Raw genomic sequence first — 19,037 nt, 5'->3', positions numbered from 1 at the left:
CAAGCCACAAGTATGAAAATACAAAGGCAACAAGGCTCCAACACTCCCAAAAACCTAAAAAGGTACTAGGCAGATGCAGACAAACATATTATGAAAAGCACAAGTTATAAACCCAAGAGGCTACCAAAAGTCAGCCCCAAGAACTTGAGAAACTACTTTGTTTTTCAAAATAAAGTTGCTAAAAAAGCAACTAAAAGAGTATCAAGAAGTCAGAACTACCGATTACAAAATATAAAAAGTTCAAAGCCCACAAGCCGGGTTATATACACAAACATCCAGAATAATCATTAAGGATCTGAAGACTTCTCAGCTACATCGGCACGGGGTGAAGGAGGGCGAGTCTGAAGAGGCACCGCATCCACCGTCCCATCATCCCGGTTCAAGATTTGACAATCAGATCCGACTCGGGACGGATAACTGAAGCAGTTGAAGAAGTTGGCGCAACAGAAGCTTTGGCGGTGGGCACAGAAGAAGGTTCAACATCATCATCATCAGAGCATCAGGGACAATTTTGTCGTCCTTCACAATGTTGTCAAAGCTAAAGAGAGTAAGGCTGAGCTCGGGTGTAAGAACCCGAACCTGCTCCTTCAGGTTCTCATAAGCAGCATTTACGCTGCCTACAAGGTGACCCTGGAGCTCGGCATAATCAACTCAGGCAGACTCCAATTCCTCCCTGAGATGCATCACTTCCCTATAGGTCGTGACATAGCTCTCCTTGTGCTTCAACGCCGTGTCTTCAGCCAACTTGGCAGAAGCCGCCAAGGCAATAGAACTAGCTTTTTCACCCTCCAACTCTTTCTCCAACTTGGCCACCTTCACCTCAAGCTCCTCCTTCAAACCCTTCATACGGTCGAACTCCAACTTAGCCTCCTCCATAAAGGCCTTTGTGGCATGAATGGGAAGATCCTGGGCGGTCCGATATAAAGTCGCCCCCATGTGTGCCATCTTGACGCTGCTCCAAGTAATAAAGTCCAAATGGCGAAGAAGAGAAATATCGTCAGTAGGGATGGTACCATAAGGACCAATTTGCTGGTCCACAAACTCGACAGCATCGAAATCAGGGGCATCAAGGTTAAAAGGCTCAGCTGTTTTTTGCTTTTTCAGAGGAGGAGCGCCGGTAGGAGAAGAGGTAGCAGCAGCCTGTGGAGGATCAACCAAACGAACCCGGGGAGTAGGGATCATTCTCCTCGGTCTAGGAGAACTCGGTACGAATGGCTTCGACAGAACCTGAGAGGACCCCTCCCCAGTCACCTTGGCCGAGATGTTCTGAGCCGCCGTAGCCTTTCTCGCCTTTTTGAAGGCTTTCATGGAGTCATTGTTCTTGGCCATCTCTGAAAAATAAAATCAGCCATAAAAGCATATTACACATTGGAAAAAGAAGGAAGCAAAATCAAGACAAAGCAAAGCATATTAATTAAATACCCAATGCAGTTCGGACAAGGGATGGATCCCCCAAAAATTTCTTAGTGTCAAGATGAGGAGGTTCCCCCCAAATATCCTCCAAAACATTTACAAAGACCTACTCGATTTCATCAAGCATCTCCCACGTGTATCGAGATACCACTACATTTTATTGCCAACACAAGGGGAAGGCCAGTTCATCGTTCGCTTCTAGAAAAAATGGTCGAGCTCCCTCAACCGCTCGGACCTTAAAGAAATAATTCTTAAAGTCCCTAAAGGACTCATCATACATGGCAAAAACTTTATGTCCCTGGGCAGCTCTAAAGGAAATCCAAGAGGCTTTCTTTTTAGAAGAAATCCCGGGCTTAATTAAAACAAAAAGATAAAGGAATAGAGTCTGAGAAAGAGTAACGTCCAACTCTTGGCAGAGTAGTTGAAAGATCTTGATAAAACCCCAGGAGTTTTGATGAAGCTGGGATGGAGCTACGTTACACGACCACAGCAAATCGGTCTCAAAGGAAGTGAAAGGAAAAGTAATATTCAACTGGCTGAAAAAAATAGTCATAAGCATAAAAGAAGGGGCGCTCCCCCCGGGTCAGAGCAGGAAAGCAAACCCTCTCCTCGGAATCAGGTGCTACCAATTCATAATTCTTTTTCTGATCTCTACTCTTACAGAGACGGTGATGTTTCCAAAGCTCCACACAAAACTCAGCATTCACCATAGAAACACACATTAACATAAGGGAGTCCAACCAGTTGGACATCCCCTCAGGAACCTTAGAAGATGTCTCTACAATGTTTTTGCCGGTAGACATGGCCAACTAATCCTACAAGCAAGAAAGGAAAATGGATTACTAACCAAAAAACAACTCGGACAAACATGATCCAGGCAATACAAACAGTAAAAGGAAAGCCCCAAGACACACACCAAGGTCCAGGGGCATCCTTTGGAGGCAGTGACACAGAGCAAAAGACTAAGGAAAACCTACAGAAACTAAAACAACCTAGCAAAAGACTCTAGGCCAAAAAAATGCAAATCAGAGCAAGATCACCAAGAAGACCATCATTCTCTACAAAGCTATCACAACAGAGAAAAGCTTTCTCCCATTCAACACTTCGAAAAGGAAAAAGGATTGTTAAAGCCACCTTGTAACTACAGTCTCAGTCTACAAGAACTACCATGCAACAAAATATACCAAGGAGAATCATCAAAGATGCAACCTTTTCCAGAAATGAACAAATCATTATCCCACAGAAGCAACAAAATCAAACAGTAACGCAACAAACATACAAAGCCCTAAGATAAGCCCTAATCATCAGAAGAAATACCAAAGTATACCTAAGGTCGAAAGAAAGCCAGAAAGATACATCACAATGACAGGCAGGCGCAAAAACACGAAAAGGTTCAAGCTTTTCAACAATGCACTCAAGCAAAAATTTTGACTTTACGAAAGAAGTAAAAGTAACGAGAGCCAACCTGAAGAGAAAGGGGGAAAGCTTTGAAAAAGTTGAAAGCCGAAGCGACAAAATCTGGAATCGCCTCTCAAGCAAAGCACCAACAAGCACCAAACAAGCGTCGCAGAGGAAAACACGAAAATGCAAGTCTCAGGTAAAGTAGAAAGATAGAGAGAAAAAAGGGGGGAAGTTACAGAGAAGAAGAAAACCGTTTTTCATGTGTAAAGTTCAAAATGAAAGAGGCAAGAGAAATGGGGCATTAAAATCAAATTAAAGAGGGAATTAAACCCTCGCACATTTCCAAGACAAGAATGCTAAATGCAAAGCGCGCGCTTTTAGAAGGAAACGAAGGAGAAACGCTTCACATTCAAAAGCTTCAGCGAAGTCGACAAAATGCTCGAGTTCGGCTTCACCATAGAAGGATCGAAGTCTTAAAAACTAGGAATCGACCTCAGAAGAAAGATCAAGCTCAAGCAGGGGCACTGTTCATACCCTGAGTCAAACTGTCTGACCCGGGATGTTTAGCAACAAGGTAACCGACCTCTTCTCATAGAGCTCGGCCAAATCGCCAGAAAAGCCCAATAAAGGGCCCGGATAAAGGAACACGACCCAAATCTAAAGGCAGCCCAAGCCTATAGAAATAAGGGCGGTTCCCTTGAAGATAAGATGACCTCACTCAAAGATAAGATAAGATAACTAACTTATCTTATCTAAGAAGGTCACTCCACACCATTATAAATACACTGGAGCACCCAGGTATAACCCATACTCTGATTCTACTAAAAACCTACTTAATACCCTTGCTAACTTAAGCATCGGAGTTCCTTGCAGGTACCACCACTCTCCGGTGACAAAGGATCAGCAGCATAGCCAGTCCAACAAGTCGGACACAGTCGCTCCAGCCACCATCCACTAGCCGGACACGTCAGCTCCGACCAGCACAGAAGATCTCGTCCGAGATCGACCTACAGTTTCAGGTAACCCTCGAAACAGCGCGGGTGTGATAATTGAAACCAACCAGGGAACCCAAATCGAACTTTTCCTCAAATTCGGGTTCCCTGCCTCAAACAACCAAGCTGAATATGAGGCGCTACTAGCTGGTTTGAAGCTGGCTAGGGAGGTTGGAGCTCAAAAGCTTATCATCTTCAGCGACTCACAAGTAGTCACTTCACAAATAGCAGGGAGCTACCAAACCAAAGATCCCACCATGAAAAAGTACTTGGACAAAACCAGGGAACAGCTCGGACAACTCGGGGAATATGAGGTCCGCCACATACCCCGAGAACAGAATGCCCGAGCTGATGCACTCTCAAAACTAGCCAACACCAAACCAAGGGGCAACAATAGAAGCCTCATCCAGGAAATATTGTAGAACCCGTCAATCTCGAAAGAAGAAAAAGTCCTAGCCATAATAGATCTAGATCAAGGATGGATGACTCCCATAATTAACTACCTCAAAATAGAAACACTCCCTACAAATGAAAAGGAGGCAAAGAGGTTAAAACAGGAGGCACAATACTACACTTTCATAAACAATACTCTATACAAAAGAGGAATTTCAATACCATTGTTAAAATGTGTGCCGACTTCCAACACAAAGGAAGTTTTAGAAGAAGTACACAGTGGTATCTGTGGCAATCATCTCGGAGCACAGGCACTTACCAAAAAAGTACTCCGGGCAGGATTTTATTGGCCAACTCTATAAAATCAAGCCACAGAGTTCGTAAAGACATGTCCACCATGTCAGAAACACGCCAATTTTCACATCGCCCCGCCAGAGAAACTCATCAGCGTAACCTCACCTTGGCTATTCACAAAATGGGGACTCGACCTTCTCGGACCTTTCCCTTAGGGATCGGGACAAGTCAAATTCCTCATAGTAGGGGTAGACTATTTCACAAAATAGATCGAGGCAGAACCCCTAGCTAACGCCACTGCTCAAAGAAGTCGAAAATTCCTATATAGAAACATTGTCACAAGGTTTGGGGTTCCACACTCCATCACCACGGACAATGACACTCAATTTACAGATACAGGCTTCAGAAAATTGGTGGCCGATCTGAACATAAAACACCAATTTATATCCGTAGAACACCCCCAGGCCAACGGACAAGCGGAAGCTGCTAACAAAGTCATATTGGCCGGGTTAAAACGAAGATTACAGGATGCAAAGGGAGCCTGGGCCGAAGAGCTCCCACAAGTCCTATAGGCATATCGAACAACGCCACATTCCACCACAAATGAATCACCTTTTCGACTAGCCTATAGAACGGAGGCAATGATCCCAGTGGAGGTCGAAGAAGGGTCGCCCAGAGTGATCCACTATAATGAAGAAGTCAACTCCCAACTTCAAAGGAAAGAACTCTACCTACTTCCGGAAATTCGAGAAAGAGCTCGGATCAGGGAAGAGATATTAAAACGTCCAATAACTTCAAGATACAATCAAAAGGTAGTGCCGCAAGGTTTTGCTGAGAACGACCTCATCCTAATCCGAAATGATATCGGAACAACTCGACCTGGAGAAGGAAAGCTGGCAGCAAACTGGAAAGTACCCAACCGAGTCATAGAAGTACTTGGAAAGGGCTACTACAGACTGTCCGAACTCGAAGGGCGAGAGCTTCCTAGGTTATGGCACGCCTGCAACCTAAGAAGGTACTATAGTTGAAAGTAATAAAGATCTTAGGATAAGGTGCACTCTTTTTCCTGAAAAGGTTTTTTAATGAGGTGCCAAGCCAAGATCTACAAATTGCCCGACTTAGAGGGATAAAACTCCCACATGTATATATCTGCATTTTCTTCTGAATAAAGTTTTTTAGATTTTCTACAAATTCTAAAGATGCATTAGTCTGAAACGCTAAAAAATTCATCGCCTGATTATAAAGCTATAAGATCGGTAGAAAGTGAAGATCAAATTCATCGTCCGACCACAATAAAGACCAAAGAAGATGAAAACCAAATTCATCAAAAGGTCGACCAAACAAGGATCAAACCTAACTTCGACAAAATCGGCAAAGATGAAAAAGCGACAAAAACAGAATAATGCAAGAAGTTATCGAAAGTGATCCATAGAAAGGACCTGACGAGGTCTTAACAAAATGGGTTGCTAAAAATAACTTAAAAGACAGGCCGACATAAAGAAGTCGGAATAGTCGACCACAATAACTAAAGTTATAAAAAGTCAATCCCTGGAAAGAGGCCTGGCCAGCCTTAAAAAAGAGGATTACGAGAAATAACTTAGAAGAGACCGACATGATGAAGTCGGCCTCCCACAAACAAGTTATAAAAAGTAATCCCTAAAAGAGACCTGACAAAGGTCTAAAAAGAGGATTACTAGAAATAACTTAGAAGAGACCGACATGATGAAGTCGGCCTCCCACAAACAAGTTATAAAAAGTAATCCCTAAAAGAGAGCTGACAAATGTCCAAAAAGAGGATTACTAGAAATAACTTAGAAGAGACTGACATGATGAAGTCGGCCTCCCACAAGCAAGTTATAAAAAGTAATCCCTAAAAGAGACCTGACAAAGGTCCAAAAAGAGGATTACTAGAAATAACTTAGAAGAGACCGACATGATGAAGTCAGCCTCCCACAAACAAGTTATAAAAAGTAATCCCTAAAAGAGACCTGACAAAGGTCCAAAAAGAGGATTACTAGAAATAACTTAGAAGAGACCGACATGAGGAAGTCGGCCTCCCACAAACAAGTTATAAAAAGTAATCCCTAAAAGAGACCTGACAAAGGTCCAAAAAGAGGACTACTAGAAATAACTTAGAAGGGACCGACGTAAAGAAGTCGGCCCAAAAACCTTAACAAGTAATTCCTAACAGAGACCTAACAAAGGTCCAAACAAAACGGATTACTAGAAATAACTTCAGACATAAGTGAGGAAGTTGACATACAAGTTGGACCCAAACATCCACAACCTCAAAATAATCAAGCCACAAGTATGAAAATATAAAGGCAATCAAAAGAGGTCAGACAACAAGGCTCCAACACTCCCAAAAACCTAAAAAAGTACCAGACAGATGCAGACAAACATGTTATGAAAAACACAAGTTATAATAATAACAAACCCAAGAGGCTACCAAAAGTCAGCCCCAAGAGCTTGAGAAACTACTTTGTTTTTCAAAATAAAGTTGCTAAAAAAGAAACTAAAAGAGTATCAAGAAGTCAGAACCACCAATTACAAAATATGAAAGTTCAAAGCCCACAAGCTGGGCTATATACACAAATATCCAAAATAATCATTGAGGATCTGAAGATTTCCCAGCTGCATCAGCACGGGTTGAAGGAGGACGAGTCTGAAGAGGCACCGCATCCACCGTCCCATCATCCCGGTTCAAGATTTGACAATCAGGATCCGACTCGGGACAAATAGCTGCAGGGGGTGAAGAAGTCGGCACAACAGAAGCTTTGGCGGCGGGCACAGAACGAGATTCGACATCATCATCATCAGGGTCATCAGGGACAATTTTTCCGTCCTTCACAACGTTGTCCAAACTGAAGAGAGTAAGGTCGAGCTCGGGTGCAAGAACCCGAACCTGCTCCTTCAGGTTCTCATAAGCAGCATTTATGCTGCCTACAAGGTGACCCTGGAGCTCGGCATAATCAGCTCGGGCAGACTCCAAATCATCTCTAAGACGCATCATTTTCCTATAGGTCGTGACATAGCTCTCCTTGTGCTTCAACGCCCTGTCTTCAGCCAACTTCGCAGAAGCCGCCAAGGCAATAGAACTAGTCTTTTCACCCTCCAACTCTTTCTCCAACTTGGTCACCTTCACTTCAAGCTCCTCCTTCAAACCCTTCATCCGATCGAATTCCAACTTGGCCTCCTCCATAAAGGCCTTTGTAGCGTGAATGGGAAGATCTTGGGCAGTCCGATATAAAGCCGCCCTCATGTGTGCCATCTTGATGCTGCTTCGAGTAATAAAATCCAGATGGTGAAGAAGAGAAACATCGTCAGTAGGGATGGTACCAGAAGGACCGATTTGCTGGTCGACAAACTCGACAGCATCGAAGTCAGGGGCATCAAAGTTAAAGGGCTCAGCTGCCTTTTGCTTTTTCGGAGGAGGAGCGCCAGAGGTAGCAACAGAAGCCTGTGGAGGATCAACCAAACGAACCCGAGGAGTAGGGATCATCCTCCTCGGTCCAGGAGAGCTCGGTATGGATGGCTTCGACTGAACCTGAGAGGACCCCTCCCCGGCCGAGATGTTCTGGACCGCGGTAGCTTTCCTCGCCTTTTTAAAGGCCCTCAAAGAGTCATTATTTTTAACCATCTCTGAAAAAAGACAGCAACAACCAAGTTCCAAAATGATAAAGAAACCAACAAAAACAAAAATAACAAGAGGGAAGTCGGGCACTACCCAACTCATCTCGGAGAAGCAAGGGATCCCCTAAAAACTTTTTAGTATCAAGGTAAGGAGGCTGCCCCCAATTCTCCTCCAACAAGTTCACAAAGGCATGTTCGACCTCACTCAACATATCCCACGAATACCTCGATACCACGACATTCTTTTGCCACTCTAAAGGAAAAGTAGGCTCATCATTTTCATCTAGGAAAAAAGGGCGAGCTCCTTCAACAGCTCGAACTTTAAAGAAATAATTTTTGAAGTCTCTAAAAGACTCATCATACATCGAAAATACTTTCTTTCTCTGAGCGGATCGAAAGGAAACCCAGGAGGCTTTCTTTTTGGTAGAAATTCCGGGTTTAGTCAAAACAAAAAGATAAAGGAAGAGAGTTTGTGAAGGCTTAATATCTAGCTCCTGACATAACAACTGGAAAATTTTGACAAAACCCCACGAATTCGGATGAAATTGTGATGGGGACACATTGCATGACCATAACAAGTCGGTCTCAAAAGATGTAAAAGGAAAGATAATTTTCAGCTGACTGAAAAAAATAGTCATATGCATAAAAGAAGGGATGCTCCCCTTGGGTCAGAGAAGGAAAGCAAACCCTCTCCTCGGAGTCCGGCGCGATCAACTCATAATCTTTTTCCTGGTCTCTACGATTACAGATACGATGACGTTTCCTAAGTTCCACAAGATACTCGGAATCGACAAGCGAAACACACATCAGAACAAGGGAGTCCAGCCAATCGGACATTCCCTCGGGGACTTTGGAGGAGATCTCAACAATATTTTTGCGAGAGGAAGACATGGTCAACTAATCCTACAACAAAAAAAAAGAGAGGAATTACTAAATCAACAACTCGGCCATAATTAGCTCGGACAGATATGACTAAAAGCAACACAAACAAGAAAAAAGGATACCCCAGGACCCACACCAAAGATCCAGGGGCATCCTTTGGAGGCAATCATGGAACAAGGACTCAGGAAAATCTACAAGTCTACATCTCTACACCTCCTAACAAGAAAATAACCCCTTTTACTTTAACAAAAGCGACACTCCGAGAAGAAAGCCACAAAATTCAAAAAGCCATCAAAAGAAGCTATCATTCAACAAAACTACCAAGGAAGCTATCAGCATCAAACAGATCAAAATCACCAAAAGGCACAATCCTTTTTCAAAGAATCAAACAGTTTCAGGACGCAAACTAAGGCAATAACAAGCTTTCGAAAAAGCATCAACTATCAGGAAAAAAGCCAAAAGATGTACATAAGACGAAAGTAACTCCAAAAGCATGCGTCACAGCAACAATCAAGCATGACGACGCAAAAAAGGTTCAAGCTTTCTAACATAAAGTTGAGCAAGATCAAAACTTTTCCATAAAAACAATGCAAGCAGGAAGAAGAACAGAAAGAACAGAAACGTACCGGAAAAGGGGAAGAGACAATGAGCACTGAGAAGACGAAGCAATAGCGAGGCTGAAGACCACCCTCCGAAAGAACAAAACAGTCGCTAACGGTGCCACAAGAAGAAGCGCGAAAGCGTAAAAGACAAAGAATCCCAGGCAAACCAGAAAATAAAGGCGAAAAATGGAGACACAGTGAGCAAGAGAGAAGAAGAAACGGAAGCCAAAATCTGGGAGAAAGGTAAAATTCAAAGTGAAGAAAGGGGGAAAACCGCAAAGGGAAGAATTAATGGGCTATTAAAACCCTCGCACGTTCCCAAGGCAGAGAGACGCGCGTTTCAAAGAAAAGGAACGCCTGTTTCAAAAAATTAAAAAGAAAGAAAACGTTCCGCATTCAAAGGGAGACTCTACAAAGAAGAAGTCGACAAATGCTCGAGTTCGGCTTCACCAGAGAAAGATCGAAGTCCTAAAAACTAAAGACTCGACCTCAAAAGAAAGACTGAGCTCGAGCAGGGGCACTGTTCATACCCTGGGTCGAGCTGTCCGACCCGGGATGTTTAGCGACAAGACGACCGACCTCTTCAGGTCAAACCGTCCGACCTCTTTTCAAAGAGTTCGGCCAAAATCGCCAGGAAAAGCCCAATAAGGGCCCAACAGAGGAACACGACCCAAATCCTAAGGCAGTTCAAGCCTATAGAGATAAGGGCGGTTCCCTTGAAGATAAGATGACATCACTCAAAGATAAGATAAGATAAGATAACTAACTTATCTTATCTAAGAAGGTCACTCCACACTACTATAAATACAATGGAGCACCCAAGTATAACTCATATTCTGATTCTACTAAAAACCTGCTTAATACCCTTGCTAACTTAAGTATCAGAGTCCCTTGCAGGTACCACCACCCTCCGGTGACAAAGGATCAGCAGCATAGCCAGTCCAACAAGTCGGACACGGCCGCTCCGGCCACCATCCACCAGTCGGACACGTCAGCTCCGACCAGCACAGAAGATCTCATTCGAGATCGACCTACAGTTTCAGGTAACCCTCGGAACAGTTCTCCATACTTTCTCATATTATAATGATAACAACATGTTTGGATACATCAATTTACTGTTTCATAGCCAGGTAAGCACTTAACGTGAGTTGGCCTTTAAGTTAACGGAGCAAACGAGTTAATAATGTTTGAGTATTTTTGACAGATGGACCTAGTCTTTTATGGGTACAGTCAATTTTCTTTTTATATTAGTACTTTTGTCAACATTCGTAAAATTCATGGGTACAAATGTTAGTTTTTCTTATTAAAAATGTTAAATTAGGTTTAATTATTCTATTAGTCCTTATAGTTTCACGAAATTTTTAATTAGATCCCTATATTTTTTTTTTCTTTTAATTGGGTCTCTGTACTATTTTTTTTTCCAATCAGGTTCCTCTTAGTAGTAATTGGTTTAATTGTACAGAGATTCAACTAAAAAAAATTAATGCAAAAACTCAAATAAAAAAATGTAAGGATTTAATTAAAAAAAGTTGGTGTAAAAACTCAATTAAAAAAAATATAAAAATTTAATTAAAAATTTCGCAAATTATATAGACCAACAGATTAATTAAACCGTCCGATTATTAGTGATTTTGTTATTTGGGTGATTTCTGCGGCTGACAAGGAAACGTGAAACACTGAAACGGAAATGGCAGTGGCAGTACCGAGTTACTCCTTACTCTAAATCGCTCCCATAGTTTCATTCCCTTCACTCGCAACGTTCTTTGTTCCAATCGCACTACTTTCTTTCTCCCAATACCCCAATTCCAAAACTACGCCTCAAACGTCTTCCAATTTCTTAGTTCTCAGGTGAATAACCTCTCTTCCTTTCTTCTCTCTCTACCCTACATTTTACCCAATTGCAAAATATATATATGCTTATTGTTTTTTTTTAATTTCCTAATTCTTTGTGCATTGGTGACTCAGAATTCATCCTATGAAATTGATTGATTTATTATTCAACTTTGAATTGCCGAATTGCCATGCATGCTTTCGTGCACTGCATTGCATTGTCTTTCTGTTTTATGTAAATTTTTCTTCTTATTATAAGCTTATATAACTTGAGTTAGGTTAGCTGGAACCAAATGAACTCTAGACAAAAAAGGGGGACAATGGTGGTAAGATCACTGTTTTAAAATCAAATGGGGCAGGCATCAAACTGGTCATGTTTCTGGTTGGAACTGTTTCCCTGGTTTGATCATGGTTCAACCATAAATTTACTCATAGGAAAAATTCTAACAATTTATAGTTTTATACAATTAATAAAATTTAAAGTAATGGAGAATTTTTGGAAGAAATTTGCTACTCCACAATGTTTGTTTATTTTTTATTTATTTTTTCATGGAAGCGATAGGTAAACCAACACTGCAACCATCTGTACTCAGTTCTAATGTTAATATCTGTGTTTCAGTTATTGTAATACCTTGGCTGGGAGAAACTGTAATGGCTCATTGCTCCACCTCCAACACGGATACTAGCGCAAGTGCACCTCAAATAAGTTCATGGTATGTAGATGAATCTTATGAAGAGCTCAAGAAGGGAATTCACCTTGTGAGAATCTCAGATGAGACCTTCACTTGTCCATATTGCCCTAAGAGAAAACAGGGATATCTGTATAGGGAACTCCTTCAACATGCTTCTGAGGTTTGTCATAGTAGTGCACTAAAAAGAAGTGCAAGAGAGAAGGCTAATCATATGGCTTTAGCAAAATATTTGGGAAAAGATCTTGCGAGTTTCGATGGCCCGTCAAAACCTGTAGATAAAGGTGTTCAATCTTGTTATGCTGAAGTTATTTATTCTTTACTAAGTTTTTCTGCAGAAATTGTCCAATTCATGAACATGTTTAATGGCATAATAAATATATATATGGCAACAGAAAAAAATCAGTTCTAACATTAATCTGTTGTTTCCAGGTACCAATGTATTAAGCATGGGAGATACAGTACAGCATCACTCCTCTGACAAGGATACTAATATAAGTGCTACTCAAATAAGTGGGTTCTATGTAAATAAATTTTATAACAAACTCAAAACGGCAAGTCAAAATGCGAAAACCTCAGATGATACGTTTGCTTGCCCATTCTGCCCTAAAAACAGAAAACAGAATTATGCGTACAGGGAAATCCTTGCACATGCTTCTGGGGTGGGTCAGAGTAGTTCACAGAAGAGAAGCATGAAAGAAAAAGCTACTCATCTAGCTTTAATGAAATATTTGAAAAAGGATGTTATAATTAAGGATGCAAATTGCCCATCAGAACCTGCAGATAAAGGTGATCACCTCTTAATGAAGCAACAAAAACAAAATTTCTGTTCAACATAAATTTTTCCCAGTATGCAGAAATGGGTCATTTCTGAGTGATATTTGAAGGGACTATCTGTAGAGCAACATGAATAATGTCGGTAGTGACAGTACTTTTTGTCTTTCAGGTTCCCCAACAGCGAGTTCGCACAACACTGTGATGGGTCAATGCTCTAACAAAAATCCTGGTACAACTGCATCTCGAATAAGTCGGCGGTATTTCATTAAAGCTTATGAGGAACTCAAAAAGGGAAAGCACATAGTGAAAGTCTCAGACGAGGGTTTCATTTGTCCTTATTGCCCTAGAAAGTTAAGTCGGTATTATGTGCTCAGGGAAATTCTTGAACATGCTTATGGGGTAAGTAAGAGTTCCTCACAAAAGAGAAGTGGCACAGAGAAGGCTAATCATCTAGCTTTAGTGAAATATTTGAAAACGGATCTGGTTAATGCGAATGGTCGCTTAAAATCTGTGAATGAAGGTAAACTTTTAGTTAGCAAAGCAATTATACGTTACAAATGTTTTTGTTCAAGTTGTGATTATTACTCCAGTGACAGAGTATGCAAAAACAGAAGTTGTCCTCTTACAATATTTAATGGAAGTAATCTATAACACAAGATATTAATAATTTGTGCTAACACTAGTTTTGGTCTTTCAGGAACCAAAGTACTAAGCCCGAGAAAAAGCGTAATGGAACAACGCTCAAGAAGGGATACTAATACAAGTGCACCTCAAATAAGCAGGTGGCATGTAGATAATTCTTATGAACAACTTAAAATGGGAAATCACAATGTGAAAACCTCAGATGAGACTTTCACGTGTCCATACTGCCCAAAAAAGAGAAAACGAGATTATGTGTACAGAGAACTACTTGAACATGCTTCTGGGGTGGGTCAGAGCAGTTCACAGAAGAGAAGTGCCACAGAGAAAGCAGATCATCTGGCTTTACTAAAATATTTGAAAAAGGATGTTATTAATATTGATGGTCCATCGAAACCTGCAGATGACAAAACCCATCTTGTTAATTCTGATGAGCAGTTTGTGTGGCCTTGGACTGGGATTGTAGTTAATATTCCCACTATACAGACAGAAGATGGACGTTGTGTTGGGCAAAGCGGTGCCATGTTGAGGGATGAATACAAAAGCAGGGGTTTTAATCCACGTAGAGTTTGTGCACTTTGGAGTTCACAAGTTCACTCTGGAACTGCTCTTGTCGAATTCAATAATAATTGGCTAGGCTTGGATGATGCATTGCGTTTTGAAAGAGCATATGAACTAGATCACCATGGTAAAAAGGACTGGCTTGCTAATACTGAGCTGAAGTATGGTATTTATGCTTGGCTTGCACGAGTCAGTGATTATAAGTTGAACAATATTATTGGGGAACAACTGCGGAAGATGAGGGATGTCAGAACTATAAATCAACTTATGGAAGAAGAAGCTAGAAAGCAGGATAAACTCGTGCTCAATTTAACTAACACTATTCAGGTAAAGAACAAGCTTTTAAAGGAGATGGAAGTACAGTACAGTGAAGCTACAATTAAAATTGATGTTGTAATGGGGGAAATAGATAAGCTCACTAAATCTCATGACGAAGGTATATGTTAATATTTTGCCTAAGTCGCTTTTTCTTCAGTTTGGATTATGATTCATTGGTTATGTATGCAATTGTTACTATTTCATGTTTACGGTTTATTGTCCATTTTTTAAGTACCCAATGCTGTGATGCAACCAATAATTTGTTTGCCTAGTACAACTTCCAGCATGACAATTTCTGGATCGCTGGACTAACTCCAATTTTAATAACTTATTGCAGAATTAAAGTCCAAAAACTTTGGTTGCAATAGCATCATGTTTTCACGATAGAATCTACTATTTAAAAATAAATTAAAAAATGTTCAGAACGTCCTGTTAGAACACGACAATAGATTTGCAACTGATTATTTTAGAATGATCCTGGACGATGGTAATGATATCGTTTTATGTCTTTATTGCTTGTATTCAGAGATGAAGAAAATACAGTCAAGTGCAAGGCAATATTTTCAGAATATTTTTAGTGGCCATGAAAGGCTTAAGTTACAATTAGAATCTCAGAAAACCGAGCTTGAGTTGCGAAGAATAGAATTGGAAAAGCGGGAAGCACATAATGAAAGTGAAAGAAAAAAGTTGAAAGAAGAGATTGAGGAGGTGCGGTGCTTTTGTTATTTTGTTACTCCTTTTCTAAGATGCTTCAAAATGAAGATTGAAGGAGAAAATACTTTTCAAGGGTGCTTAGTTGTTAAGACGGAGGGTTGTGTATTTTATTCTTAATTGATAAATACACTGCATTACATGGTTACCTAGTCTCAGTAAATGTTTTAATTTTATATTGCATTCAATAATCATTGTTTACATCATGCAAAATTTGATCTTAAACCAGCTTATACTATGTGTGATCTTTACTCCATTCTAGTAGATATCACCAGACACAATCTTCAATATGTGTCGTGGGTTGAACAATTACAATTGAACAATAATGAATACCATTGAGTTGTCATACACTAAGCAGGCAATTTATGGGATGAAATTTTTGGAAAAGAGGGAGAAAGTAAACCATCAGTCTAGAGGTGTATGCATTAGAATTTTACAGTGGCTTTTCTAGTTTTACCACTTCACCTGTATCCTCCAAATGAGATTTATTTTTTTTATTTATTCCGAAGAATCTGTAACCAACACTTTGGCATCATATTTTTTTTATTTAGACGAGTGGTCGATCCCCTTTAATAATATTGGCGTGATTAAGATGCATGTAAGATAGGTTTATTTGATAATCCTCATTTTATTGTCTTTTCAGAATGCAATGAAAAACAGCTCTCTTCAGATTGCTGTTCATGAACAAGAGAAGGCTAATAAAAATCTTTTGAGACTGGCTGCAGATCAGGAGGTTTGCATAACCTGTTTTGAGGCTTTATTTATACTTTATATTGCAAAAAGGTGTAATTGTTAATGCTATTGACTATTTGTTTATCCAGCGACAAAAAGAAGAACTCCATGCTAAAATTATCCGGCTTGAAAAACAATTGGATATGAAACAGAAATTGGAGTTGGAGATTCACCAACTAAAAGGAAAATTAAATGTCATGAAGCACATGGAAGATGATGGAGATTCTGAAGTTTTGAATGTGATGGATATTTTATATAACGAATTAAGAGATAAGGAACAGTCACTTCGAGAGATAGGGACATTGAACCAAGCACTAATTGTTAAAGAGCGTAAGAGCAACGATGAGCTGCAGGATGCTCGAAAAGTGTTGATTAGTGTAAGTTTTTTGTTTTCCCTTTTTCCCTGATAACCGCATATTGAAAAGTATTCCAAAGTGCATATTTTTTTGAACTACACTGTAAGCGCATCTGCTCAATCAGGTCCTGTTTTTTTTAATACTTTGATATCTGATTTCTTGGCTGTCATTGGAATATGACCCGGTCATTTTATAGACACAGGTTTTGCTTGTTGTCAGCTCAATAAATTCTTATATGAATCAGATAAGATATTAACTGATTGATGAAACTGTCCTGTATGAACCACAATGAAAGAAATAAAAATTTCGTTGGAGATGAAATATACTTTGTTTTAAATTAAGGTTTCTTTTATAGTGCATTCTTTTTCTTTTTTTTATTTGCCAAATTTAATTTATTCAGTTAGACATCAAGGTAACCAAGTAACTCCACTAAAGTCAAAACTTATTTATTTGATATCTAATTAACATGTCGCCCAATTGATTATTTCTAATTCATAGGTCTCTAAAACTGTACTTGTAGAAGAGACCAGCACTGCTGACTTGTAATGGTGCAACAGTCATATTGTGTGGATATTCAGTTCTCGTCTGTTACCTGACTTGTGGCTCATGGATTTTTATGCTCTGAACATTGAAACTTCCTTTCCTTTCTCCATGCTTTCTTATATTTTAAATGTTTCAGGGAGTTAAAGACATGTGTACTCGTGGCAATATTGGTGTGAGGAGAATGGGGGAACTTGATATTAGACCGTTTGTTGAATTTATGAGGAAAAGATATAATGATGAGGAAGCAGAAGAGAGAGCTTTAGAACTGTGTTCATTGTGGGAAGAGTATCTTAAGGACCCAGACTGGCATCCCTTTAAAATCAGCACAATTGATGGGAAACATCAGGTGTGCCTTTGCTAATCTTATAGATCTATTGAAATATTTTTTTTCTTGATATTGCTCTTCAGTCTTAATAGAATTTGTATCTTTCTTTTACAGTTTTTCTAAAGGGCATTCGTTAAGGTGTTTAATGTAGAAATAATTTATTAAAAAAACTAAAACTTTGTAGTTTCCAATGCTTCTATAGTGTATTTATTGAAGAAATTTTTTTAAAGATTTCTACTCTATATAACCCAATACCCTTCGTTTATTAGCATTCCATTTATCCCATTGTTTTATTGATGGATGAAGATAATAAATATCCATGATAGCTGCTTTACTTGAAACAGGAGATGAAGAAGAAGCTTTGATCCATGTACCATAAGGCTTGTTTGTGAATTGCGTTTGGAAGAGAAGGGAGGGGACGGGAAAGCTTGTAGTGTAAATTTTACACCCTTCAAAACCCTTCCTTCCCCATAGCCAGCCAACCTCTAGGTTTATAACTGTGTGACCTCTAGAACATATTGGTCCTGAAACTTCAGGGTTTATGTTTACTGAGAATTGGGATTTCATAGGCCCTATCTGCCATAAAATGAAATCTAGAAAAAGACTTTAGATCACTGGAGGAAAAAAAATGGAAGGTAACATTGAATGTATATGTTTTAAGTTGAATAATTTTATGACAAACTAAGTTGTGTGGTTTGTCTTTAGTCTTTATGTGACACCGATCAGCTTATTTTACATAAGGTGTAATGTCTTTTGCCCCTTTATTTTTGTGTCCAATATTATTGAGGAAGACGCCTTAAGATTAATTACACTTTTTTTTTTGGGTCAATTTATATTAGATGAGGCTCGAACCCGAGACCTCTTAGCGAGGAGGGGGGACATATGCCGTCTGAGCCACGGCTCATTGGCATTACACTTTTGATTAAACATATTTGCTTTCAATGGAAAGTAAATAACTAAATATGGATATCAGTTGAACATAGGAATGTTGTGGACCATTGTTTTGGTCTATTTGTTGTTATTCCAAACAGGAATACTGCATTTAGTCATTTACAACTTCTATTCATGTCTAAAACTTTGTTGCATTATTTTTATGATATTATGTTTTTCTTATCTGGCTTTGCTCATTTGTTTCATTTCAGGAAATGGTAGATGATAACGATGAAAAGTTGAAAGGACTAAAAAACGAGATGGGGGAAGAAGTGTACAACGCTGTGGTGGAAGCTTTAAGAGAGATAAATGAATACAATCCAAGTGGACGGTACATAACCTCGGAATTATGGAACTACAAAGATGGAAGAAAAGCCACTTTGCAAGAAGGGGTAAATTTTCTATTGGAGCAATGGAAACTTCATAAACGTTAGAGGGAAATTATGTAAATGCTTGGATGTGAATAGCTAGAAAGAAAATTATTTAGACAAGGACTAAGTGCTTAAATTTACATCTTTTCTCTCAAAATACTTCTAGATTTATTGCATGGGAAATTTTATATTAATGTTTCAAATCATTTTGTCCTTCACTATAGCAATGTGCTTTAATTATCAAATATGCTTGTAGAAATGTCTTCACTTAGTTTTTATCATCTGATTAATTTATTCTGTTGTTACATTATGTTTCATTGTTTGTGTCAATATTATTCTTAGAATTGTAATCGTGTGATAAAATTTAAAACTAAATAAATTTTTTTAATTGATATGTGATAATGACACATAATAAAATATATTATAATTATGCCACTTCTTTTCTTAAAGTGACGAGTAAAGAAGGACTGGTGTAGTTTTGTTACTTTGTATGATGTAATTGTGGATTGCGATGCGACTATCTTGCTCTTTAACTTTAAGAATAGATGAAGCAAAAATAAGAACAAAAATAAATTCTTCTGTCGAAGATGTTCTAAGGCACACTTCTTAGAAAATCCTAATATATATATATATATAAACCTACTT

At 39.3% G+C, this 19,037-nt stretch overlaps 1 protein-coding gene across 2 annotated transcripts; it reads left to right on the top strand.

Annotated features, from left to right (window-relative positions):
- Positions 1 to 11,242: 11,242 nt before the first annotated feature.
- LOC107609118 (protein INVOLVED IN DE NOVO 2) lies at positions 11,243 to 18,651 on the top strand. 2 transcript variants are annotated; one of them, XR_015892072.1, is made up of 11 exons: positions 11,244 to 11,458; positions 12,060 to 12,413; positions 12,562 to 12,918; positions 13,076 to 13,426; positions 13,604 to 14,542; positions 14,951 to 15,132; positions 15,779 to 15,868; positions 15,957 to 16,244; positions 16,903 to 17,112; positions 17,436 to 17,726; positions 18,234 to 18,266. XR_015892072.1 is itself a non-coding variant. In XM_016310955.3 (10 exons), the coding sequence occupies exons 2-10, from the start codon at positions 12,092 to 12,094 to the stop codon at positions 18,453 to 18,455; spliced, it is 2,961 nt and encodes a 986-aa protein (XP_016166441.1). In that variant the 5' UTR covers positions 11,243 to 11,458; positions 12,060 to 12,091; the 3' UTR covers positions 18,456 to 18,651. The 2 variants fall into 2 exon arrangements, 1 of the variants encoding a protein (XP_016166441.1); XM_016310955.3 differs by lacking the exon at positions 17,436 to 17,726 and having other exon boundaries at positions 11,243 to 11,458; positions 18,234 to 18,651.
- Positions 18,652 to 19,037: the final 386 nt, after the last annotated feature.

The sequence above is a fragment of the Arachis ipaensis genome, chromosome B7 (assembly GCF_059453495.1).
Source record: "Arachis ipaensis isolate K30076 ecotype BB chromosome B7, ASM5945349v1, whole genome shotgun sequence".
Lineage (NCBI taxonomy): Eukaryota > Viridiplantae > Streptophyta > Magnoliopsida > Fabales > Fabaceae > Arachis > Arachis ipaensis.
This window is presented reverse-complemented; position numbering and strand designations above follow the sequence as displayed.